This window comes from Haemaphysalis longicornis, unplaced genomic scaffold, assembly GCF_048455015.1.
Source record: "Haemaphysalis longicornis isolate Haplotype H1 unplaced genomic scaffold, Haemaphysalis longicornis Haplotype H1 scaffold_1, whole genome shotgun sequence".
NCBI lineage: Eukaryota > Metazoa > Arthropoda > Arachnida > Ixodida > Ixodidae > Haemaphysalis > Haemaphysalis longicornis.
Window position 1 is genome coordinate 111,656,378 of NW_027526203.1, and position 25,385 is coordinate 111,681,762.

Genomic DNA, 25,385 nt, shown 5'->3' on the forward strand with positions numbered 1-25,385 from the left:
CAAAGTATCAATCAAATTGATCGATTTTGATAGGCGCGGTAGCAGAAGAGTTAAGGAATGGTTCTTTGATTTTTTTCTGTTAGGATTTTGGGAGTTAAGTTCGGGGTTCGCAAATTACGGGAGACACACTTGAAGGTAGGCATTCACATATTACGCCAAGACAGAAGTTATGTGGTATCCTAGCTAACGGGTCGCGTCACCCTGCATTAGGGCGGTGTTACCGGCACCCAAATCGTACAACACTCCAGTCGTACGGCATTTTTGCGTGGTCCCAAGAAAGTCTTATAATCTCTGTTTCCGTGTATTTCAAAAATCAGCTGCAGGTAAGAATGCCACAATTTACGCAAGACTATAGTCAATACAGTAAGCCTGTGTCTGTGCATGGTGGCCAGCCGTAAATGTGCTGGCCATAACTGAAAATGCCGCATATGTTTACTGCCAGTTAGGTATGTGTGCTGATTAGCACTGCCATCACGTTGACTGTAACCAAGTTTGAAAGAGTAAAGAAAAGATTCTCACCAGAGGTTCTTGTTAACAGGAATCCAGCCGTCTTCCTTTGAAAACTTGCACAGGACGCCTGCCACAACACCCTGGAAAAACAGAACAGTGGAAAAATGAAAATGCCCTGCGTTGTGCCACAAAGTTGTAGCAGCATGCCATGATTCTGTGACTTGCATAGACCACAAGCTTTAATTTGAGAGCATTCTAGGGTAACAACTAGCTTCTTGTAGATCAGAAAACTTGCTGCAGCTAGTCAACGATTGAACACAAAAAAATTATCACAAAAAACCCACTCAAGATTGCACGAGTAATTAGCACTCCAAGAACATTGCAACGCAGTGTGCAAAAAAAGAAAAAAAAAAAAAAAAGAGGAGGCAGCGGCAGTTCACACTTAAGATGAGAAAAGCTTCTTAAAGTATATATTACTACGTACGTATATTGGCAAGAGCCCAAACTTGCCCGCCCTAGTTGGCACTGCACAAGAAGCATAATAGGGTGGCACCATCTCTGTGTGGCCCCACCTTCATCACACTACGACAGGGCCACATCAATATGTAATCAAGAACAACATCAGTTGCTGCCTGCTGCGAGGACATTTACAACTGCTGCTGCTGATGTCTCTTCTGATGTCTTCTGACAACTCTCTTCAGACGTGCACATAAGCTCACTCTGAACCAAGTATTTCTAATTTGGCCCTGAAGGAGAACAAATTTCGTAATGGCAAAGCAAATCATTACGGTGACATTTTTGGACTTGGTTCGGGATTAAACCACCCTCAGACTTACCTATTTATTGCAATTTCAACTTGCCAGCAGGCAACAGCACCATTTTGTGACCATAAATGTCTCTGGAATGGCTAATTTTCAGAACAAATGTGGTTTCACCCAATTCTGCAAATACAGTGAACTCCCGTTAAGACGAACTCAGTTAAGACAAATTTTCGCTTATGCTGAACAAAGTGGGAATGTTTGTTTGGTTTTCCATAGACCGAATGGGAAAAAAATCCGCTTAATTAAGGCGAACAGCCCTTGCACGTACGCTTCGGTTAAGACTAACAACTTTTGGGGTGACCACCACTGCTGGCGATTCTGGATAGCGAACATGGCAGCCTTGTTGGGGTGCAGCCAGAGGTAAAAAAAAGCAAAATAAAACCACAGTGCGAAGCGAATTCGCGACGGAGGAAGGGAGGGAGCGAGAAAAAAAGTCACGCCGATAAAGCTAAAACTGCTCCCACCATTCAACCTGCTGTGCCAGCAGGGAAGAAAAAAAAAAAAAAAAAAGAGCGAGGGCGGCTTGTGTGACAGCTCTGCTCTGGAGGAGAGAGGCACAAAATTAAAAAGAAAAAAAAAATTAAAAAAATAAGCAGGGGCTTAGCCTGGCTCTCCAGGAGCCACGCAAAATGGCTATCAAGCGGCTTCGGCGCAGAGCACAGCGTCAGACTTGGTCACTGCGCAACAGAGGCGCAGAGCTGGGCACGTGCCGGCGCCAGTGTGTCTGTTGCAGCTATGACGTCACTCCTGTGGAATGCGCAGACCGGCGAATGTGCAGACCCTATTCTGTGCACACCCGTATTCCAATTGCATTGGATTTCCCATCCAATCCAATCCAAATCCAATCCAATGCTCCTCACGCTTGTGCAGCACGGCCCTTCAGGGTCCACACGAAACTGCTCAACCTTGGCCAGTGTAGCTTACGTTACAAAAATCGATGACGGAGACTTCCTGTTCACGAACGTAGCAGCACTCCTGATCAATGCCGTTTCACAGCGGCAGCACGAGAGTCCACATTTGTTCGTGTCACGACTCCCATCACGTCATCGCCGAGAAAGCTAGGAGTTACCTCTCTGTCTCCACTGCATTATCACTTGAGGTCGCGGGTGTACGCTCTCTGTCACCACTTGGGCTGGATAAAACCAGGCAAGAGCACTTGAAGACAGTCTTCTACCATGTTGTGCACTATAAAATTTTTTTTTTTCCCCTCCATTGTAAGTCTACTTCATTCACTGTCTTGACGCAAGATATGTGCATGCACCTGGGTGTGTTGCCGATTCCTTTGATTCTTTTTTGGGAGGGCCTCTGATAAGACGAACAAACCATCATGGTCCCTCCGAGTTCGTCTCAACGGGAGTTCACTGTATCATAAGAAACTTGAGGAGGCGGGGGTGTTTTGTTGATCGACTATGGCGTTTAATGTGCCGACACTTTACAGGCAATGAGGTGTGCCGTAGTGGAGGGCTCCGGATTAATTTAGACCACCTGGGTGTCTTTAACATGCGCCGAAATCTCGTACACACGGGGGTTTTCGCTTTTTGCCTCCATCAGAAAAGCGGCCACTGCGGCTGGGAATCGAAATCGCCTCCTTGGGCTCTGCAAGGCGGAGAAGTTTCACCCGAATATGAGGCCCCCTATATACAAAGCTATAACAAATGCATGTGCTTTTCAATGAAATCCAAGAAAAGCTTGATAAAGTAGCATTCGGCTATACAACCAAAAAAGCTACGCACTTTGTAACAACCTTTTGTACAATCTGCACATTTTTATGACTCAAATGCATACACATTTTTCGCATAATGGTTGCATAATGACAGTTGTTCCAGGTGCGGTCATGCCATGCCAGTACTGCAGTGCCCTAGTGTTAATACAAACAAGCTTCTCAAAGAAAATTGCTGGATCAACACTAATACAGATCCCCGCAGCACTACCAATTGCTGGTTTATGCTTTGAGGCAGGATGGGGACGATAAGCTACTCAAGTCCCGTTAGCAAAACCAAACTTTTAGCCGATATCTAACTTGGCCTAGAGCATCTCTATTAACCATGCCTTGTAGGGGGCAAAGCCCCTTAGGGGCTTCGCCCCCTAAAAGGCATTCCTTTCCTTTCCACAACCCCTTAGGGGCTGGGGCTGTTGGCGTCTCCTGTCACCATCACCACTGTCGTCGTTGTCGTAATCATCGTTCGTCTCGTGTAGTCACGGTACTAACACCCCAGGACATTCGTTTACGCCTCGCGCTAGAGAGCTTCGTGCTTCAAAGACACGAGACTTTTACAGAAAAGCTGTACAGCTCTACCCCCAACGGTTTCATCTCCTATGGAAAAAACGCCAAGGCACCAAGAATGCATTTATACACTGCATGCTTCGCACCTCCCCCGGTTTCATGTTAGTGGAGATGGCCCGGGATTTTTTTTCCCCCAACAATCACAAAACCCACGTCTGCGTTTCTTCAGTCCGAACATGACAGGGTTGGCCAGGATGGCTTGAGGGAGGGCATGTTATCAGGGTGCAAAAAATTGGCTGACGATTACGGTACTCCCTAATGTGAAATTCGAGCGCAGCTGTTTAGCTGTTTTGGCTTTGCAAAATATGTTGAGGCAAAGAATTTCAGACAGCCATATATGTACTGGCGGCGACGGTACGCCTATGCGTGGGCGGCGCAAACTGCAGAGTCTTCTCGGCGACGGTGCATAGCTGCGTCGGCTGCGCTGAGCCTCTGCTTGGGCAGGTTTGTAGCTGCAGCGGGAGGCGAAGCACTTCCTTGGTCTCAGGAAGTGATCGCGTCATCGGCTAACACACGATAGCACACGCTACTTTGCTGCCATCTTTGCCGCCATAGAGAGAGAGTTGCCACCGTCACGGAGCATGTGTCGCGCGCCACTCGCGGCTCACTTTTCTCCTGACACTGTCACCATGCTCTCCTCTGCTGCTTTCCTCCTCACCCTCTCCTGGATGCGACGTTCTCTCAGTTACACCAAGGACGATGGCGAGGGATGCCGCGAAACCACAGGAGCGGCTGCTTAATGCCATGCAGACAAAACAAAAGTTTGTTTTATTCGAAAGATTTGGTGTTTTATAGTGCCCTCAGCGCTTTTCCGGCAGCAAACGATGCTTATTCATTGAGAAATTAAACATTTTTAAGGCCAAAATTTCAATTCTCCCGCTAAATTGTGTGTCTTCGTGACGTCGACAGTGACGCATTTAGAGCCAGCCTTAGAACTAAAGATAGTCTGCTGACCAGGGCTGCTATCATCTCACAGACGGGCGTTTGGTAATCTTGTTTGCCGCCCACTTTCATTGATGGTGCTGCGACACCGCTGATGTGCCAGTGTTCACACTTTGCTTCTGGCCGGACTTTCATACCTGCAGTATTTTTATTAGGGTTGATGCTAATCGTTTTGTAAAACATAAGCTACGAGTCGACAAACATGGTCACGAAAGTGGCCGTGCCGCTTATGTCAGTGGGTCAGTGTTATGTCAGACAAGTCCAACGCACCCGACGGCTATGTAAGGCATTGTCAGCCGGCAAAGTGCCGCACTAACTACTTCGACGTTTAGGCATTTGCTTGTAACTTCAGTTGTTCATCCCACCATTCTTACTGCTATAAAAAGAAGGCGCCCCCAATTTCAGCCCAAATAGCTCGTTCGGCAAGCTTATAAGCCCTGTTCAATATGCATTAGCTTTTGCCGGCCCCAGCCAAGTGCACAGCTGTGCATAATGCATCATAGGTTCTAGTGCAGGAAATGAGCTAGTGGGTGGCACGGTCATTCTCTTTTTTCCTCATTATAGTATAGCTTATTTGAGGGAAGTTCGTGTTAAAAGTGGTGTCAGAGTTATTCTTGTCAGAGTTATGCAGTCTTTCGAATGAAAAACTTTCACATCTTGTCTGCATGGCCCCTTTAAGAGTTGTGCTCTAAAAGAGAAGCGCAAGGGCTGAGTTGGCCCAATGCCAAGAGATAAGCGGAGATCCTTTTTAAACATGCTGTTTAGCCGCATGTCACCAGTGCATTGCAGGAAAGCTTTTCGCTGGCAATGGAGGAAGCTGGTGCATGTTGGTGGCTCTAGCGTCACTAAATAAGCTACGTATAAAAGTAAGTACCGCCACTTCATGCACGCGGAAGCGTCTGGGGGCCATTTTGTTTCTGGCTTGCAGTGTTGCCACCTCTCCCAACGAAATCGCCGCCGGTTGTGACGGGCAGAGTGTGACCGGCCGCCTAGCGTACGCGCAGAGAGAGGCGCCCAGAAACAAAATGGCTGCGCCCATAGGTAAACAAATATCACGTGGTGCTAACCGACCAATGAAAATCCTGGCGGCACATAACAATGAGAGAAAAGAGTGCCGATACTCTAAAAGCCTTTATTTAGAGACGCTAGGCGGCTCGACGCCTCTACAGGCATGCACACAGAAACAGGAAGTCGTATAGCACCAAGATTTGCAGCTGTATTGATGCTACGAACACCATAAGGTCCAACGCACGAGAATTTTGTTTGCTTACACAAAGAACACCCCAGCAGCACCAGCGAACGACCCTTGACTTCCACTCGGTGAAGGTCAGCAGGATTTTTCCAGCCTGCAATGCGAATTGACGACATTTAGCTTTTCCACACAAAAGGCACTAAGGCTCTTCAAAATTAGCTAAGACTCGCTCATTCATTCACTCAGAGCCCTAGTCAAGGCCCTCTCACCAGAGGGCCTTGATGCACGCGAAGGGGGCTCGGGGAGGTAGATGAGGGGAAAAGTAAAAAACTGGCACGTAAAAATGCATGCAGCATAACAGCAGACACTAGAACCCGAAATAAACGGAACCGAACTGTGGTACCAAATAAATCTGCTGAAAACCAAAGCAAGAGTGGTGTTACTTAGACTGGATCTCCATTTTATACATCCCCCAGTTATGCCACGATCTGCGACTTGTAAAAGATCACTGCAGTCCTGGAAAAATCTCTGCAGTAACAATGCATTGAATACTCTGGTTATACGATGCAAGACTACACTGGTACGCCTTGTAGGACAATTCACGTAACACTGAAAATACCTATGGTGGACCCGATTGAGACAAACCAGAACATCTTCCACCTTATACACTGCTTTTTTTTATCGTTTTGTTCTGTCTTCCCTGCTTTCTTCATTCCACAGTTAGTTTCTTTCTTGATCCCTGCTATTCGCACTTTTCGCACTAGTTACGCCACGCTGTTCCATGAATAATTCCTTTCCTGCTTCTCTTCCCTTCGCTGTTTTGTTGTTCCCTCTTCCCCTTCCGCCCCCAATCAATTCCCCTTTGCTGCCGTCTCCTCCCAATATTTTCTTCCCGTTTCTTTTCTTTTTTTGTCGGCTAATCTAGCGAACTCCCCCGACAGCACCTGCCTGCAAATGTTTTCTTCTTTTGTTAGTTTGCAACCAGGGTTGGGCACACTGAAACTGGTTGCATTTTTCCTGCCGAGCATGATGCCATGAAAGCAAGCACTGCCGATGCATGGTGATAAGATCAAAATAATTGTGGGAAAGACACAGAGCTCAAAAGTTAGCGCTGCCAGACTTCGCCCCTGCCAGCCACTGCTTCAGTTGCCGCCAGTAAGAGGCGTGGCAACAGAGGCATCACGGTACATTCACAATCAGAATATATAGCAAAAAGTACGCTTATATTGAACAAAAATATCTGCGACTGCCAATATATTGAACCCCAAATGACGCAGAAGTGCCACCGCAAGTTGTCTTTCCCTCGGGGCAGAGGAGAAATTCCGCCGGCACACCCCTAAGATGGTTTGACCTGGCCACTCACGACTGGTGAGCGGCTCTTTATCCTCCTCACTCCCCCTATCAAGACTGTGACCGCCACAACGCGCCGTGCAGGGAGAGCCGTCGACACCCCCCTTGCGAAAAATGATCCTGGCCCGGCCACCATGCTTTTTTTTCATTCGTTGCGTTTGCGGCGTTCACGCTGTGTGGACTTTCTTCTGAAGGGTAGCTATAGTGGCTAGGCTTATTTAGTGGCTCTAGCTAGTGCAAAGCAGCAGAATTTGCCTTTCGTTGTGAAGATGGCAATCGTAAACCGAGTCGATCTTGGTGAGAAGTTGGACGTCCTCGCGATGCACAAGATTCCCGAAGAACACCTCCTCGAAATGGCTTCTGGGCAGATGCAACTAAAGAAACCACCCAAAATTGCATGAAATTTACGGGCTCATGCATGCTGGTGATGTCTATGAAAATCCTGAGAAGTGCAACGAAGCCACCACTGGTGTTGCTGAAGTGAGGAGCGAGCTGTCAGAATGTCCGGACACCATATCCGGATCAATGGTTGGTCAGTTTGTGGTTGTGGAGGATGGTGTCGCGACCACAGGAGAGTTTAGAAAACTACATTGCCGACATCGTACCGAGCGCAAGTGGAAGCGGGTGCAACGAGGAAAGCAACGACAATCCTTTGCCCACAACCTCCAAAACGATTGGTGCACACGCACTAGTCTGGCGTTTCTTCGCGAATATGAAAGGTTGTGGCGTCAGGTGCTCCGACTCTCCACACAATATGGAGAAGTGCACACTGTCTCGGGCAGCGAGGTTGTTCAATCAGAAGATTCTTTTGTAAGAAAGTAAGGCAGTTTCACCAATAAAGTGTGTTTATAAATGCTATGTGCTCTTACGATGTCCAGCTCCTTAGCTTGCTTATGTTATATCGAATTATCCGCTATATCGAACTGACTGGTGTTTTTTTACGAGTTCGATATAACCGGGTTTGACTGTACTATTTTTCTCTTATAAATATGGAATTTAAGTACTGGGTTCACAAACTATGCAAGGACGTAAGTTACACGGCACACATGTAGGGTATTTATTTGACTCTAGGCAGATATTTTTTTTCCAGATATTTATGTACGAAACTCCAGTCTTGGGCTACATTCGAAGATTTTTAAAAATGGGCTAGTTTCCAAGTGAAATTGAGAAAATTGGTGCACAGCTAGCACCAGCTAAAAAAAAAAAGACAGTATCATACCTGTTACTAGCCAAGCCTGTAGCCAACCAAAGAACAAGAGCGTGAGTCGGTGCCGCCATTATCCCACGTGTTGACCGTAGTGTGTGTGCGTTGGGATGTTCGTACGTCCTTATCGGTAACATTTTGAACCCGCCGCCATTTTGAACCCGCCGCCATTTTTCCGCGTCGAGATCACTCATGCAAAATCAAACGCATCACATGTCATACCGTTGCTTTTGCCGAATCATTTGCTCCTCGTACCACAATAGACTGGAATAATCTACCATCAAACATTGTTACTGAACCTAATACCACGAAATTTACTAATGCTTTGAGCAAAAATATCAATGTATAATATGTATCATTTCATGCGTCATTTCATTCAGTTCTTGCCTTGTCAGATGACATGTTGTAATATACCATGTGGTTATAATCGGTGTAGTTTGTTCTAGTTCCTGTACCAATAGCTGTTCTTATTATTCTACCTAAATTTTGTATTTGTTTTCACTCTAGCAATGTTAATGATTTGTACCATTTTTTAGTTCTTGTGTTTATTTTGTTCTTGTTCTAGTTTATGTGACACCTTTGTAACCCCCCTACCCTATGTAATACCCTACCCAGAGGGCCTTTAGGGTTTTTTTGAAATAAAAAAAATAAAATACAGTAAAACCTCTTTACATGAGACACTGTTACAAGAGACACTTGGTTATAAGATACATTTGAATGAAACTGGTTTCGTTGGTTGTTCGCCATGTTAGCCATGTTAGCAACATTGCATACAAGAGACCTTGGTTACAAGAGACATGTTTCTTGGGTCCCTTGAGTGTCTCTTGTTATGAGGTTTTACTGTAATGCCTGGTGGTGCCATTATAGTGTCTCTTAAAACTAAAGAAATGTTATTCTAGCAGCAGAATCATCGCCGAACATTCAAGCCGTGGGAGTTGGGCGTAGATGAGAAAAACAACTGTCACTGGAGAGGGCAACAGGAGCAGCTCTTGGCATGCACCGCTTGCGCTGCTGAGCACGAGGTCGCGGGTTCGATTCCCGGCCGCGGCGGTCGCTTTTCTGATGGAGGCGAAAAGCAAAAACGCCCGTGTGTACGAGATTTCGGCGCACGATAAAGATCCCCAGGTGGTCAAAATTAATCCGGAGCCCTCCACTACGGCGCGCCTCATCGCCTGCGTTGCGTCGGCGCGTTAAACCCCACAATCAATCAATCAATCTTGGCATGCACCGCAATGAAGATGGTGTTCACCGGACTGCAGAAAGGATGTCCCCACAATATTAGGATTGCACTGACTGGGCTTGTTTGCACACAAAGAGTGGCTGCCCTGCCAGAGATGACGGAAGTGTTCCGAGCGAAAGCGAGGAAGCTGTCATGGGAGCAATGCTTATCGCTGGCAGATTCAAAAGCCAGCAGGGTCTGGGTTCAGAAATTTATGAAGCGCTTCGGCTTCAGCCTTAAACGGCACACTTCTATCGCTCAGAAGTTGCCGAGCAATTTTGAAGAGAAGCTGATGGCTTTCCAGCGCTACGTCCTGCAAAGCAGGAAAGTGAAAGACAAGCCACCAGGACGACCAGACGGCTGTACATTTGGACGTGCCAGTGGCATACACCGTCACTGCAAAGGCTAGCGGCCTACGAGAAGTAGCGTGATGCTGTGCTGCACAGCTGATGGACCCCTCCTTATGACCCATCAAAGAAGCTTTCCCGAAAAACACCCCTGTATGAGCAAACGAAAACAGATGGCTGACAGGCGCCAACGGTTGAAGAATGGGTCAAGGTTGTGTGCCTGGGAGCTCTTTTGTGCAAGAACGCGCTCCTTGTCGTGGACTTTTACCGCGGGCACTCGACTTTGGCGAGAAGGCTGCACTTGCCGAAGCGAAAACAGACCTCGCCGTGATACCAGGCGGTACACGACAGGCCAGTTGCAGCCACCTGACGTCAGCATAAAATAAACCGTTCAAGGACCGCCTGGGCAAGTTGTACGCTGACTGGCTCTCCAAGGAAGATCATCAGCTGACAGCAACGGGCCACATCAAACAAGCATCGCTGTAGAAGGTTGCAACCAGGGTAGCTGCAGCTTGGAACTACATCCCAGAAACTCTGATCGTGCGTGCATTCAAAAAGTGTGGCATATCAAATGCGCACGACGGTACAGAAGACAGCGCTCTGCTTGAAAAAGACAGTGACAAGGAAGCCAGCTCAGTGAAGAGGCCAGCTGTGATGAAGAATGAGCCTGATGTGGTCCTATTTAATAAATGTGCTTTCTCTTTTGTGGACGCTGTCCTCGCCACTTTTTTTTCAGCCTGCATTCGAGGTAAGCTTTTTTTTTTTTTTTGTCTTTTATGGCTTCGGAATTTCGGGTGTCGGCTTATAACCGTGGCCGGCCTAGATTCGAGTAAATAAAGCAGTTTAAAACAAGCTTTTGGCCACTATGTCGTGCCATACTGTATACTAAGGCCGTATATTTACCCACACCAACCCCTGGTCACTTGACGTTTTCGTGCGGCTCTGAGAAAGTTGTCTAGGTATAGGTCTGCTTCACAATGAAAAAATAGGGAGGGGAAAACAGCTCTCTCACCATACTGACCCCACCCTGCAATTTTCCACTCGCTCACCTCTTGCAAAATGCCATCCCTTTAAATCACGTGCACATTAAGAACTGCATTACTGAATTCAGCTTTTCAACCATCATTGGTTGCCCGACAAACTGAATGGCATGAAACTTGGTGTGGCACAAAATTATGCAGTCCTGACACTGATGCTTTTTTTTCTTTAAACCATCACCACAAGGACACCCCGAAAACTGTAAAGCAAAAAAAAAAAAGATGCCCCCAAATCGGACCCCAACTTGGCACTCCAAAACCAGCATCAATGAAACTCACCTGGGGCCGCCAAGATACACTTCCCACATGAAAGGCTTGCACTTGGGCAAGTAGGATGCCCCGATCGCAGTGCGAGGGGCAAATCAGCCTCAACCTAAGCTATGCAGCCCCCTGGAAGAGCTTCGATTCAAGGTTGCCTGCTGGGAGACTCACCTGAAGCCCCAGGAAGACCAGGAAAATGGAGGTGAAGCAACCCACGGCGCCCTCTGGGTCGTACGGCAGATGCGTCTTGTACACGTGCTGGAAGAACCCGAAGCCTCTTTGGTAACTATGAAGAGATCCAATGTTTTAGCTCAGGCTTTAAAAGCCCCTGCCTACATTAACGCTCCCTTGTCGAGGAATTCCGTGAAAATTGGTTGAAATGAAACAAGCTGCGGACATGTCCTGCCAGTACTTTGAGATCCATGCACCTCTCTTTTGTCATGGTTAGCACTTCATAATACAGAGATGTGACCCCAGCTTGCGGGCCGAACAATAAACTTATCTGCAGCTGCTTTAACCCACTTTAAGTGACGTGCGCAACCAGATTGGGCAGGAGTTGGTTTTGTTAAACACTCCCGCACATGTTTAAACAGATCACGTTTTAATGGGACAAAAAGGACAACAAGGAAAGCGTGAACATAAATCCCCCGTGTTTCAGACCCGATGAGAGTCACAATTCAGCAACGACCCTACTCATGCCACAGGAGTCTCTAAAAGGCAAGTTTTCAGACCTTGCCCGATTGTCATCCCTGCTGGCTGGCTATCAAAGAGCTCTGCCGTGTTCTTTGCTCACAAGAACAAGCTTTGTACACTCAGCTCTCGATAATTTAAAATTGCTTAACCCTTTCGTTACCGCGGAAAATTGAGATGTTTAGGGGTCTGAGATAACATGTTTTCTGCGCTAAACATATTAATTAGGCACATATTGCAGTGGCACAAAATGCAGATGATTCAATGTCCTTGCTAACGACACAAGTTTTAATAATTTTTTCGTAAATAATGAGTGCGAAAAAAATGATCAAATTCAAAATTTTTGTTCCAGCCGTCGACGAAAATAGAAAAAAAGCGAGTTGTACATAGCAAACCACCAGTAGTAAAAAAATATTTAGAATATACATGTTGTAGGTAAACATTTCAAAAACCCGTCCTAGAAAAAAAAATTGATTTGCTCGGTACAATTTGCCAGATATCAAAGATAATGCTAGCATGCGTGGTGCCCGTGCCCTGTGGTGAAGCCCAACCTCTATTTCAAATTTCGCAATTTTGGATGCTTTGGAAGAAATCGGGTGGTTTGACATTATTAAAGATACCAATTAGTCCCCACATGATGTAAAAACACCTTGTCAATGATTATGGCCAGCACAAGATTCAAGGCAAGCAAGTGATGCGAAGAAATCCACTTGGAGTTGAAAACGAAACTCGGTGGTGGATGCTTTTTGACGTTCTGATCGTCGCTTATCTGTCAGAACTTTCATCTGCAGTTTAATATCTACTGACTCACTATGGTAGCCCTGCTTGCAAGCATAAGGTGCGATGCACTAGAATCATGCCCAGCAAGCTTCTACCAAGCAGCTGTCGCATTATGAAGAGAGTTCAGCACCATCAGCCTCCTGATTGCAGCACCACCTAACATTTTCGAGAAGAAGCAGTAACCAGCCTTTTGGAGACCTTGTGAAAATAGGCAGTTCTACTAAGTAGCAAAACTACACCAGTGGAAGTACCCTCATACCGAATTGAAACTGGCCGGTGAACAGCTGACGGTGTTCAAGGCCGATTGGATAACTCTCCTTGTCTGAACTAATATCCGACGACTTGGTGCTATCTTTTGACTTTCAGCTGAAGCTGTTATCGCAGAAGTGAGGCATAGGTGAAGTGGAATCATGAGCAGCGTGCTTTTTTTTGACGAACAGTAGCGGGTGACAGAGGCGCCACGGCAAATCGGCTTGCAGTTGGGTAACTGCGATGTAGCACCAAATATAAATTTTGCAATGCAAAAACGAAACCGAAACTGCTGGAAACTGGCTGAAAATGCCGGATGCACTCGTTAGACACGCGAGGAACCTTCAGAAATAAGCTGTGGCAGAATAAAGCTACCCTTTCTCCGAACCAAAGATCACTAGTGAATAGCTGGTGTCATTTTCAGGTAATTAACACCTGCCAACGCTGTTGGATTACAAAGCTGACAACGTAATTTGGCATTTTACTTGCTAGGAGCCCTTTGATAAAAAAATATTGAGGGTAAAGCCGCATAACCACTACTGGCATGCTTTTTTGTCGAGTGCAGTAGCCACGCCCCCTTTCACGAAAACATGCGCACCTATGCTGGCAAAGAACGCCGTCAAAAATCTCAGTGTCGCCGGAGCGGGAAAATTAAAACTGATTCTAAAAGCAAAGTGCCTCGACCAACCACTGCGGCGCATTACGTGTACGAGAAACAACTACAACATATCGAAATCGGCAATATAAAGCATCAATCAACCGTGATAGACTTGAATAGGCGCGGTAACGAAAGAGTTACTTGGAATTTTCGGTTAATTAGAAGTGACGTGCTGGTCCCGGCAATTGCACATGCAATGCAATGGAGAAAATCTGTCAATATTTCAAAGCTAAAACCCATTAGACCAGTTAGTTGGAAGATATTTTGAATAAAAAGCATCGAGGTTTGTTGTGAAGTGCAAAAACAGCGCTGTGTTTTGAACTGTTTTCGGCACCATTGCAACGAGGCAGAGCACAGTTGATAAAGTAGTAGGCCATTAATACATCCACCAACCTATGCATCTCTTTTTTAAGATCCTCAACAATTTTTGTTGCACACAGTGCCGTGTGGTAAACACTTCAGGCTTCAATTTCAGTGATGTCTAAACTATCGTGGCAACCCGTGTTGTACACTTGACTTGGCGACAAAAGTTGAGATTCTGGATGACATCAACAAGGGAGACGTGTTGCGGACTAGTAACTATGCTGTTCTTGTGCTTTTTGTTTAACTGGAAATTTGGTTAATTTGAAGTGTTTCACAGCCCCAGTGGTCGTATTAACGGATATCGACTGTACTATACTCGAGATATGGAGAACATTCGGCACACAACATCAATTCACGCAACTTGAGAGGATGATATGGTGGGCCCCTTGATTGTGCCAGACGACATGCTTTTGTGTTCGCCATGTCCAAGCAAGCCCGAAGCGATCGATGCAGTAGTTACTGGGTCGTTACCTCTATTCTGAACATTACGGCAATCAAAAGTGCTGTGAGTTTGGCTGTTGTCAACTGAGAGGTATCGAAAGAGTTCTAGTAAATCTAGTATAAAGTGCGAGCGACACATGGCCAGGCCCATGCAGAAGCCAAGCAAAGTGTTCACTCCTTGGACACAGGGAAGGGCACTTGACAGTTCCAAATCACGTAAAAAGTTCCAAGTCACCCAGTGCCTGTTTTTGAACACATCCGTATTAAAAAAGCAAACCAACCTGCTTTTAAAACTGCATTTGTTTTTTAGTTATCATTGTATCACTGAACTGGCTGCTGGGGAAGCATAGTGTTTGTGCGCTGCACCTCGTCATAACAAGTTCTCAGCAGAAATTTGCACCAAAGACTATTAGACTGCAGTTTGGTCTTTCGATTACTGAAATGGTTTTGTTGGGTCTCCAAACACAGCCCTTGTCCTACATTTTGTATGTGAACACTAGAAACAAAATCTTACGTACAACTTCTCTTAAAAACTGCTTGAACAGTAAGCCTAGGGAGCATGGCAGACCCCACCAAAGCAAGGAAAACCGTGATGCCTCAATACCTAGGAGATTAGCACATCCCCAGTCTGCATCCCTCCGTGAATTTGCCTCCAAAATTTTGCTGCTGACCAGTTGCTCTCAGCACACTTCAAAGCATTGCAGATGATTCTTGATTTCACATTAAGACACACTTGTGAAACACGCACACTTTGGCTGCCTAGCTTAGTAGTACCCGATACTCATAATGAAGGCTCATCTTTCCCGAAAGAAAAAAGCACTCTGCATCGGTGAAGATGCATACCGTCAGCGGACGGCCAAGCGTCTGCACATGCCACGTTGAAACCAGTCATGTTGACATAAAAAAACATTGCCCACTAAAGTTTAGGCATTAGGGTATGGTAACTTCTTTTCTAACGACACCCACCTTATTCACTTTAAAAAGGAAACGTTGATGCACCTCTCACGATTGCTTGAAAGCACTAGCAATGTACAAAGCACAAAGCGTTGCAGCGGTTTGCCTCCAAACGCACAAAATGATCGCACACAGGCTTCGATGCAGTGCGGTGCCAGTAGCACGCATCGCTCAAGAAGTGAAAATATGTGGCATGCTATTTACATGTCCCTATATCCGGGCAGCCGTGGAGGAAAAGAACTCCTATTGCATTACATTCCTTGCTTTTTGTAAGTTATGAAAGCTGAACAGAAATTCGGTTTCGCTACTAGCGAAGCATTTGGTTATGGTACCCGACGGTGCTAAAACTTTATTAAATCGAACATAAAGTGCAAGCACATTACTATAAATAAAGGGAATAAATTGCATGCTTTCAATGGAAGCAAGAAAAGGGACAGACGCAACTTTGTTACACCATAAAGTTCATTAAATAAATATTTGTGATGTTGAAATTTGTCTGTATTTGCCTGACACTTTATTTAAAGGAGTTTCTCGGTAAATTTTAATAATAAAAAAAGCACCAACCTCTTTTTCTTTTAATTCAATTTATAGTACATTTTTCTCTGGAATTTTTGCATTTCCAGAGTACAGTGCTGATGAAAGTTCAATTACAGTACACCGTAAGCTGCTTTTTCCTAATATTTGCTCTAAAATTCAGCAAAACCTTTTTGCAGTGCCCTGAACTAGATGCGTGTAGAAAGATCTGAAGCATTAAAAATAAGAAAAAAAAAGACATCTTTAGACTGGTGGAGTTCCCTAGCATACGTACCTTCCCATTTGAGACAAAATTACTTTGTTTTTTTGCTCAAACTTGTTGCACTTAGGGAGCTATTGATTTAGATGATAACACAAAGAACATTTGCAAATTAAAAAAAATCAGTGCCGCGATTCAATCGTTTTTTTTTCTTTTTGGGAGGCAGGCCAACACTGGCTTGACTTTTTCGTCCCCTGTCTTCATTCACTGCTGATGAGCACTTCTCAAAAATTGCTGAACAGAGCTCCCCACGAAGGCAAGAGCTCTGCCAAGAAGCCGGCTCACCCGCATGTCCGGTGTCTGGTAGATATGCTGGCTGCCGAAGATGGTCCGGTCGATAAAACCGGCCGCGCCACCAGTGCAGTTGGCAAAGCTACCGTTCAGGTGCAGGCCGCCAGGACCCAGGTACCCACTGGAAGGCGCAATACAAGCAGTGTTTGACACCTGCCCACCACTCTGCCCACAAACATTTGGCCATCAGCAACGGAGGCACCACTGTCCTCATTAGTTCTGGCCTCCTGGGTGGAGCTCTGCTCGTGCATTTAAACTGCTCATGCACTCAACAAGCACCTCAGTTTGAGCATATTACTACTTTGAGCAAACAAGCATTTATTGATCGATATACCAACTCACCTGGTAAATACTTCGTCACACATAGAGGGTCCAACATACAGCGTAAGGTGCTGTCCCATTGGCAGAACATAAATATGGCTACACTTTCTTTTGTGTTTACCAAATGGAAGAATTACAGCCGGGCACACTTCTAACAAACACAATCGGCCCGCTAAATTCATTCATTATATCTGCAGTTCATATAAAGAGCAATCTCATTAATCCACTAAAAATGTCTGCTGCTGGAGTTTCAAAAGTCTGCCCTGCAGCACAATACCACACTTGTACAGTACCGGACAGTTTTTTCGGACTCCGAAAATTCATACTTGCTGGATATTTCGGACTTTCCCGAGGAATGGCCAGTTGTCCCACCATAGGAGTTATGACTCGCGGATTTTTCGGACTGCTCTTTTATTCTGACTTTTTTTCGCTCCCCTCCAGGTCCGAAAAATCGGTCAGCTACTGTATTGCAAAAGTCACAAAACCTAAGGTCACACGCATAACCTACCTTTCAAGCATTATTTATTTATGCATCAGGCATGCATTTTACAAAAAAATATGAAGGAAGCTCACACTAGCGCGTAAGACTTGAAGGTAGCGAAGCTGTACGCAACCTTCACGACCATCACGGAGGTTTAAAGGGACCCTGCAACACTTGCCATCGACTACTAGTAATGTATTTGGGGGTAAAGTCTATTGTCCGAGAAATCTCCTCCCGCAAGAATTATGAAAATCCGTCCACAATTAACGAAACTACGTGCGATGAGAAATCGCGCATAATCGTTCCCTCTCAACTCGACCGCGGATAACTCGACGAAAGCTGCGCGCTCTCTCCCGGAGAGGGGGGCGGCTCGCGGCGTTCTCTTCGCGGCTTTCGATATATCACATGCCGGTTAGTTTTCTCCTTTTCTCCGCAACGCGGAGGGGCCTATTTCCGGTCTGGTGCCACAAAAAAGCAGGCATACGTGCCTGCTCGCAAGTGCGCGCTCGGGCTGGTAGGGCGTGTTTGAAGCAATAAAAGTTTGTAGTCGAGTGGTCCCGTTGCAAGGGAAGTATTGAGCTCATCGCTCAAACTCCACGCGCACTCAAAACACAAAAGAAACGGCAAAACTGTGCCTACAGGTTCAGGCATAGAAGAGGTTCGTACACAGCGATGACGACGACGGAAATGGGAGAATCTAGCCGTGAAGTTGACCAGTGACAGCCGATCGGGCAGCCATGGCCTATGTGACGTCCCTTAGGCCATGCCAGGGGTTGCATAATGAGGACAACTGAAGAGAGAGCGGTTGGTTTTTCCGCGTCTTTCACATCGATTTGCGCGCTCACCGCTTCACGTGCACGTGTAATATTTGGCTCAGGTATTCCTGGCAGCGTAATCTAAACGTCGCGCAGGTTTACTTCCACTGCTCAAAGAGTGTTGCAGGGTCCCTTTAAATCCACGATTGCAGCCGATCTGCTTCGTCTTCACTGCCGCAATGACCTTTACTCCACCATTGCTGCTACAAGTGGGAGCTTATAGCAATATGTCCAGGTGATGTCCCACCTTGGAGGGCCGTATGCTATGATGTGTCCCTTGTTCTGAGCAAGTTGATTGATTGATTCTGGGGGTTGAACGTGCCAATGCTTCACAGGTGATGATGCACAGCGTAGTGGAGGGCTACGGATTAAGTTTGACCACCTTGGGATCTTTAACATGCATTGAAATCTCAAACACATGGGCGTTTTTGCTTTTCGCCGCCTCCACCAGAAAAGCTTTGCAAGCAAGTGTTGCTACAATTACAGTGAACACCTTTTTTTTTTTTTTGGCCAATCTCCCCAAGTAGGTATTGCTTGGCTTGCAAACATGCGCCAGGGACGTTGGGCGGTTGTTGCGAAGCACGCACACGCGAGTGCTCGGCATTTTCTTGGCTTTGTTAACTGCCAGGCGGCCAGTGTGAGGCTGGCGCTCATGTGCGTGCACCAAGCAATTTCTCGGTATTTTTAACTGTGGACACGAAAAATTACGATTTGCTAAAGAGCTTCACTGTTAAAAGATTGCTTACACATCACTGTTTTCACATTGCCTGTTCATGCATGATTTTTCGAAACCGCAGACAAGGTTTCAACTCAATTTTTCTTGGTTGTCATTTCTTTGGCCTTGTTAGAACAGATGCCACAGTGGCAGAAGCCCAGCCAATGCCAGCTATGCGACGTGATAAAAACCTGCATTATTTCTTGCAGGCTACCTCATTTAATAAAACTATGCACCATCTCGTGTTTATATTTCTGCTCACCCCCGCTGCTATCAGTGCAGTTCGGAAAGAAGACAGTGCGAATCCACATGGTACAGCTGATGCTTCGTTTACAAAGCTGCCTGAAGTCACGACTGCAAATTCCCGCCCCGATTGGATGCGTGCTGTAGCCGAGCTGCACTTGCACTCGTTCGTTCCACTTCAAATGTGACGTTGCTTAATGAAAACTCCGACAGTCATGCAGTGGTTGTTTGTTCTAGCAGAGAATTTGTTATAACTGTGTCTGTTATTAGTGGGCATGCAGGGATAACTCCTGTCTCACTTTCTCCCGACTTGACCACCCACTCAAAGAAACAGCTACAGCCGTGAAATTGCAATTCTGTAGCGGGAGCCGTCCGTCGGAAGTGTTTGCTAGCTTGGTAATCAGAGTTGACACACCCATCTTCAGACCAAAGAAAACATCCCAAACGAAACACTTGCCGTCAGTACGGGAAACTAAACTGCAATCTTGAAGTTCAGCCGTTCCGCAAGCAGAAATTTAAATATTTGCTCGCAAAACACCCCTATACACTGCCTACAGAGCGCACATGGAAAAAATGATCCCTGAAAAAAGTGAGCATGAACCGTCTCGGCGCTTTTGCAACAGTCCAGGGAACTCGAGATGTTACCGTGCTTAAGCCCCGAAGCAGCAAAGGCTAGCCCGGGGGAGAAAGGAGCCTCACCGGGGGCAGCCCGGCACGGGCAGGAGGAAAGTCAGTGCCAGGTGGGCCACCAGCATGGGGATCATCAGCAGCCACTCGGGCCAGTAGGCCAGCACGTCTCGCAGGGGGCTCCACACCTGCACACAGTGCGGCCACGCCACAGGGCACATTCCCAAACTGGGCCACTCGAGACAAGAGTCACTCGGGCTAGGTGATGAGACAGTGCTGCCGTGTTTAGAGATCCAGAAGATTTCGGAGCTGTGCAAGGGCACAATTTAAGAACAACGACAAACGCGAGTCAGCGCTAACCCCAAGTAGTTTTCTTTACAGCCTTAATGTTTGATATCTCTCCTCAGTTTCAATTAGAACGGCTGTTAACATTCAACCTGGGACCTTTAAACGCACACTGACAAGTCTTTACAGAACACTGGGTGCAACAGGGCTCTATGCCAGGAATTTTTTCATGTACTGCGAAAGCGTTAAGTGATTACTTGACACAAGCTTGTTTCATTTGCGTTGCCTTCAGAAATAAAAAAAAAAAGCATTAAGAACATTACTGACAACGCTTTTAGATTAGACTTGGTTTCTCAGCAACATCCAGAATAGTGGCCATGGTGATGGTGTTCAGGTTTGCTTGTGTCTGTGAATAGCACAGTGCTACTTCCTGTAAATCATGGAGTGCCTTGCCGAAATGATCATCTGAAGAGATGATAGCAGTGGGGCTTCCGAAATGCCTTCTTGCTGTGCACTGGACTGAACAAGTGGCACGGCAAGTATTATCCTTACTCCACCACGGAATGCAACCGTGTTCAAGCAATGGGCACAAATGCTGCACCAAACAGCCACGCACTTTGCAAGGACGCCTAAGGTGTGTGTGACATTTTCGAGCAAGACGACACCGCCAGGTGCCTTTGTTGGCTTGCTGGACCACACGTAAAAGCCAAAAAGATGGCATATCAGGGGACAACTAAAGAAAAATCGGACTCAAGACATTTGGAGATCTTCAACAGAAAGTGTATCATGGTCAAGCAGCTCGTATGGATTGCAGATATGCAACTGCTTTCTCAGGGAGGGGGGGTACTCAGTACGGAAGAACAGAAAGTTGAATGTTTGCAACAATGAGCGCTCAGGGTGCGCATTTCTTTTTTTTTTTTTACAGAAATGTCATTTAACACTAGCTGCGTTACCGGCAGCTACATAAAGATATAGCAACTGTACAAGACTGCAAACAGCCCTGCCAATGGATGTCAAGCACCTCATCGAGGAAGCAGACAGTGAAAATGTGCTTACAGTAGGCGTAATGACAGCTTGAGAAAGTGTGACAGGCATGTCAGAAAAAGTGGCACGCAAGCATTGCAATGCCACGAAGCAACCAATGCATTCACTGTCTGCGCCTCCAAAGGCAAATGCGGGCAAACATTTTGCATAACAGCTCAGGAATTCTAAAAAATGTGCGACCTCCCTAATACAGTCTATGCATAGTCTCGTGTGAAAAGGGTGAAACAGGGGTCGTGTTGCTCAAAGAGGAGCTTCAGCAGGCCCAGAGAATCAAAGAGACTGAGTGATCATCCCCGTTAAGAATGCGCGACATTTACGACATCCCTCAAGCTGCTCAGAGCGAAAGCCACCCTGTGGCACGGTAGAAAATGACGATGTTACACAGCATGGGCGTGAGCTAGCCATGCCAGTTTATTGAACACCATAGCTCAAGCAACCCCAACCAAACCTAGCTAAACCATAAAACTCCTTCGCACAAGGTCGTGCAGACACGCGCCACAAGGCTCGCTACTGTGTTTTTTGCCCCCGCCAGAAATGAGAGAAAATCAGAGCCATTGTCCTCTCCAAGTACAGCTTGGAAACACTTATTAAAAGCCTCCGAAACTGTCAAAGAATCGCAGCAGGGCACATCATCTATTACGAAAGTTGACGGGCAGGTGGTAGTAGGATTGATGGTTTTCCCAAAATTTAATGGGATTATTTTTCATAAAAGAACTTGACCTGGTATTAAAGTATATAACTTTCTCTCATCACTCATCTTAGCTTTTAGCTCAGACTTAAGCATGTTAATGAGGGACACCCCGTCATTATTGTGTGCCCTACGTTTCCGCAGGTGCTTGATGCGACGTTTGAGCTGTACAATTACCCCGGTATACCATGGGTGTTTGGCATGACATTTCATGCTCTTGTGGGAACAAACTGCGCTATACACTCATAAACTATGCTGTAAAATTGGTTATTTCAACATCAACGCTGCAGCGATCACTACAAGACACGAAATCGCCAAAACATAATGCAAGTTTGGCAAAAATAGAAGAAGTGTCATCTGCACACTCAAAATTCAGTACAGTCTTCAACGTTGGTCGTACTGGCTTAGAAGCAACATTTAAATGAACATAATGGCCTTATGGTCGGAAATTCCACCGACAGCACAGCACTGATATCCATTCTTTGCCAATTCATCGTGTACAAAAACAAGATGTAAGAATCCAAGAAAACAAGATCTAAGAAAGAAGAATCCTCACGTGTTGCCTTAACCATCTGCGAAAAATTAAAAGCTAGGGACATGTTAATTAAAGAATCACAAATTATCCTGTCACTAACAGTTGATGTTAACAAATTCCAATCTATAGAGGGTGCATTAAAGTCACTGGTCAATACCAGTTTAGAACAGTTCCGCTTTTGTCCGACAATATACTCACTGACAGCCGAAAAAATGTCAGGGGTGAAGTTAGGGGGCCGGTAGATAGCACCAACATAATAGCGAGGCCATCACATCAAGCATAAGTTTGCATTATATAGAGTCAGCATTTGGAAGTTCTGGTAATAAAGAGAATTCAATACCACTTTTAATAAAAAGTGCCACTCCGCCACCCCAGCCAGAAGGCCGGCCTTTTCTTAGAACCATGTAACCAGGAGGCAAGAGTTCATCACCAAGAATGGATTCATTTAACCAAGTCTCGGTCACACAGATAACGAGTGGAATATGACACTCAATAAGCCAGTTAAAGTTTTCATTTTTATTAACTACCTAGGCTATGTGCATTTAGATTCAAAAGCACAAAGTATTGCGCATGAGACCATCAGTCATTGTTTGCAGCAGGAAACCGACGGCTTTCTTTAACCTCTTTGTACTCATCCCAAGAATACCGGACATTGCCCAACAACAGGTGATAATAGTGCAGCCTGGTTTTTTTCCACATTTTTCCTTATCTAGGCGGAATTCCGCAACAGTTCTCTGCGTATCTGCCTCATGTGCACAGGAAAGTCTTCATTTACAAATATTTTTGTGCCCTTCAACTTGCTTGCATTACTTTAAATGGCGACCTTAGTTCTGAAACCCAGCAACTTAATAATAACAGGTCTCGGGTTACTGCTCTTATGCCCTCCCACCCTACGACAGCGTTCGATATCGCTGCACTTAACTTCTAGTTTTGATGTAATCAATTCAGTTAGTTTCCAGCAACTCATCTGAAGTTTTGCCAGAGTTTTCAGCTACGCCATAGATGAGCAGATTATTTCTACCGGACCTGTTATCTAAAACGCCGTTTTTACGATCCAATTTGCTAACAACCTCTCCAAAGGTCAGCTACAGTTTTTTGAAGTTCACATATGCGTGGTGCAACTTCGGTAATTGACACAATGGACTAACTTCTCTTCAAAGGATGCAACCCTCGAGGAAAGACCTGTTATCTCTTGTGTAATGTTCGTCTGCCCTGAGAGCAATTCGAGCAACACTTTTTTAACTTCGGGACCAGGGTTAGTCTCCACGTCACCTCGCAGGAGCAAAAGCATCCTCAAGAAATTCATCAGCAAAGAAGACACATTCGTGAGGACTGCAGTTTTAATCCCGGTTGCCCTTTTCCTACTTCGCAAAATGGATAATAAAGTGTTTCTTGCTTGTAATCCTGTTTTCTTCCCCCAGAAAGCCGACTCCTGATAAAAAAATTCAGCTCCATAGAGAAACAGCAGCACCCTGAGATCAGCTCATTATTTGGGGCACACATAGAAAACAAGAAATGGGTGCTCCACAACTACTAACAAATGCGACAAACAGAATGCCATTCCAACCAAACAGTGTAAGAAACAGATTTGAAGCGGCAGCATTTTTCTTTAGCTATGCTTTTACTGTGCCTAGGCATGTTTTCCTCTAACTTTTTTAAACTTTATTTGCACAGTGGAACCCCAATAATATGACTTTCAAGGGACTGCGTGAAAGCATCGTATGACGTATGATCAGGGTACGGGTAAATGCCGCCCCAGTAGGCAGTCTCACGCAACAGGGGGGCTAAGAACTTATTTAAATTAGTACAATTTTTAGTGCGTTCTCGCAAAATTTGTGAACCCTTAACTGAAATCGCAAGTTTCTAAAAAAAAAGTACAGTATTATGCACCCTAAAATCGGGGTTCGACTGTAGTAGTAGGTACGTGTTGGGCACCTGTGCCTGGCCTCCCCAAGGTACCTACCGTCCTGTGGCGAAATCATGACAGTGACTGCAGCTAAAGCCCACAAAATGTAAACTCCGCCAATGGTAAACAGCAGCTACAGTTATGTGCTAGGTTAAATAAAACTATTTGCACGTGTGAAATTTTCAGAAACAAGCGAATTCGTTCTAAAATGTGTGGCAACAAGCCACGCTTGCCCTGGCCACAGCAGACGATGCATCTGTGGAGCGAAGCACAACTGCAGCCCTTTCAGTGCTAGTGACATCCGCTGAGGCTGCGCGGGAGCATGGGGCAAGGTAAGAGGAGCTCCAAAGATCCAGGCACAAGTTGAGCAATGCAAAGCCGTTTCTGGAGCAAGTGGGACACCTGACGTCGCCCACCGCCAGCACTCACCCAGTGATTCACATCAACCATCTTGGTGCGAGAGGCGATCAGAACAGCCTAATCGCAGACCCCCTGTACACTCCGTCTGTGAAATTTTACAAATTCGCACCGCGTAAATAGACATGCTCTTTTTCTGCCCTTTTAGGACGGGCACCCCCAGAAGCCGATCAACAGTGTTCTCCCTAGGCGCTGGAGTGGGGAACGGCTGCTCACCAGCTGTCCCTCCCTAGGTTTGGCGAAGAGAAGGTGCAGCGTGGAGCCCACCATGTAGGAGAGGGCCAGCCGCTGGAGCACCCCGGGAATGCGCAGCTTGCTCAGATCATCTGCACACAAAGGACCCACACGCTGCTGTGACTGCCTGGATAACAGGTGGCAGTGCAAATGCACAAAAGCAATGGATCGAAGTTGTGTGGCCAGCTGCTCAAAGTTGCTCTGCATTTGTATTCTCTCAAACCCTGTGTGGGCAAGACTTAATGGGTGCTGCTTTCAGAAAGTCACCCTATAAAGGGGCCATGCAGGCAAAATGCAAGTCTGCCTCGTTAGAATCACACTGGCATCACTTTTAACACATGCTTCGCTCAAATGAGCTTAATGATTAGGAAAAAAGAGGACGGCCATGCGACACACTAGCTCATTTCCTACAACAGAACCTCTCATGTCATATGTGCCCAGATGTGCGATTGGCTGAGGCCAGCAAAAGCAAATGCAAGTTACACAGGGCTTATAAGCTTGCAGAACAAGCTATTCTCACTTAAATGTAATACATATTCATTTTACAGCAGTAAGAATGCCGCCGTAAACAATGCAAGTTAGTATGAACGCACAAGTAAGCATAGAAGCACCAGTGTGTACTGCTGTTGGTACTGCGTGCACTATGCTTGTTATAGCTACACAGCAGTCCAGCACTTTGGGGTTGTCTCACACGACACAGGCCAATTGGCGTAAGTGGACTGTCTTACGTGACCCTGTTTGCCGAGCA

General features: G+C 46.0%; 1 protein-coding gene across 2 annotated transcripts in view; it reads right to left on the reverse strand.

Annotated features, from left to right (window-relative positions):
- The window catches only part of Hgsnat (Heparan-alpha-glucosaminide N-acetyltransferase), a 131,440-nt gene that overhangs the window by 11,546 nt on the left and 94,509 nt on the right, over nucleotides 1-25,385 (reverse strand). For both annotated transcript variants that reach the window (XM_077707527.1, XM_077707520.1), the window contains exons 9-14: nucleotides 24,620-24,729; nucleotides 19,601-19,716; nucleotides 16,321-16,447; nucleotides 11,279-11,365; nucleotides 5,769-5,843; nucleotides 520-590 (exon numbers count right to left, since the gene is read on the reverse strand). In XM_077707527.1, the coding sequence (XP_077563653.1) occupies nucleotides 520-590; nucleotides 5,769-5,843; nucleotides 11,279-11,365; nucleotides 16,321-16,447; nucleotides 19,601-19,716; nucleotides 24,620-24,729 (586 nt within the window). The remainder of the gene's footprint in view (nucleotides 1-519; nucleotides 591-5,768; nucleotides 5,844-11,278; nucleotides 11,366-16,320; nucleotides 16,448-19,600; nucleotides 19,717-24,619; nucleotides 24,730-25,385) is intronic.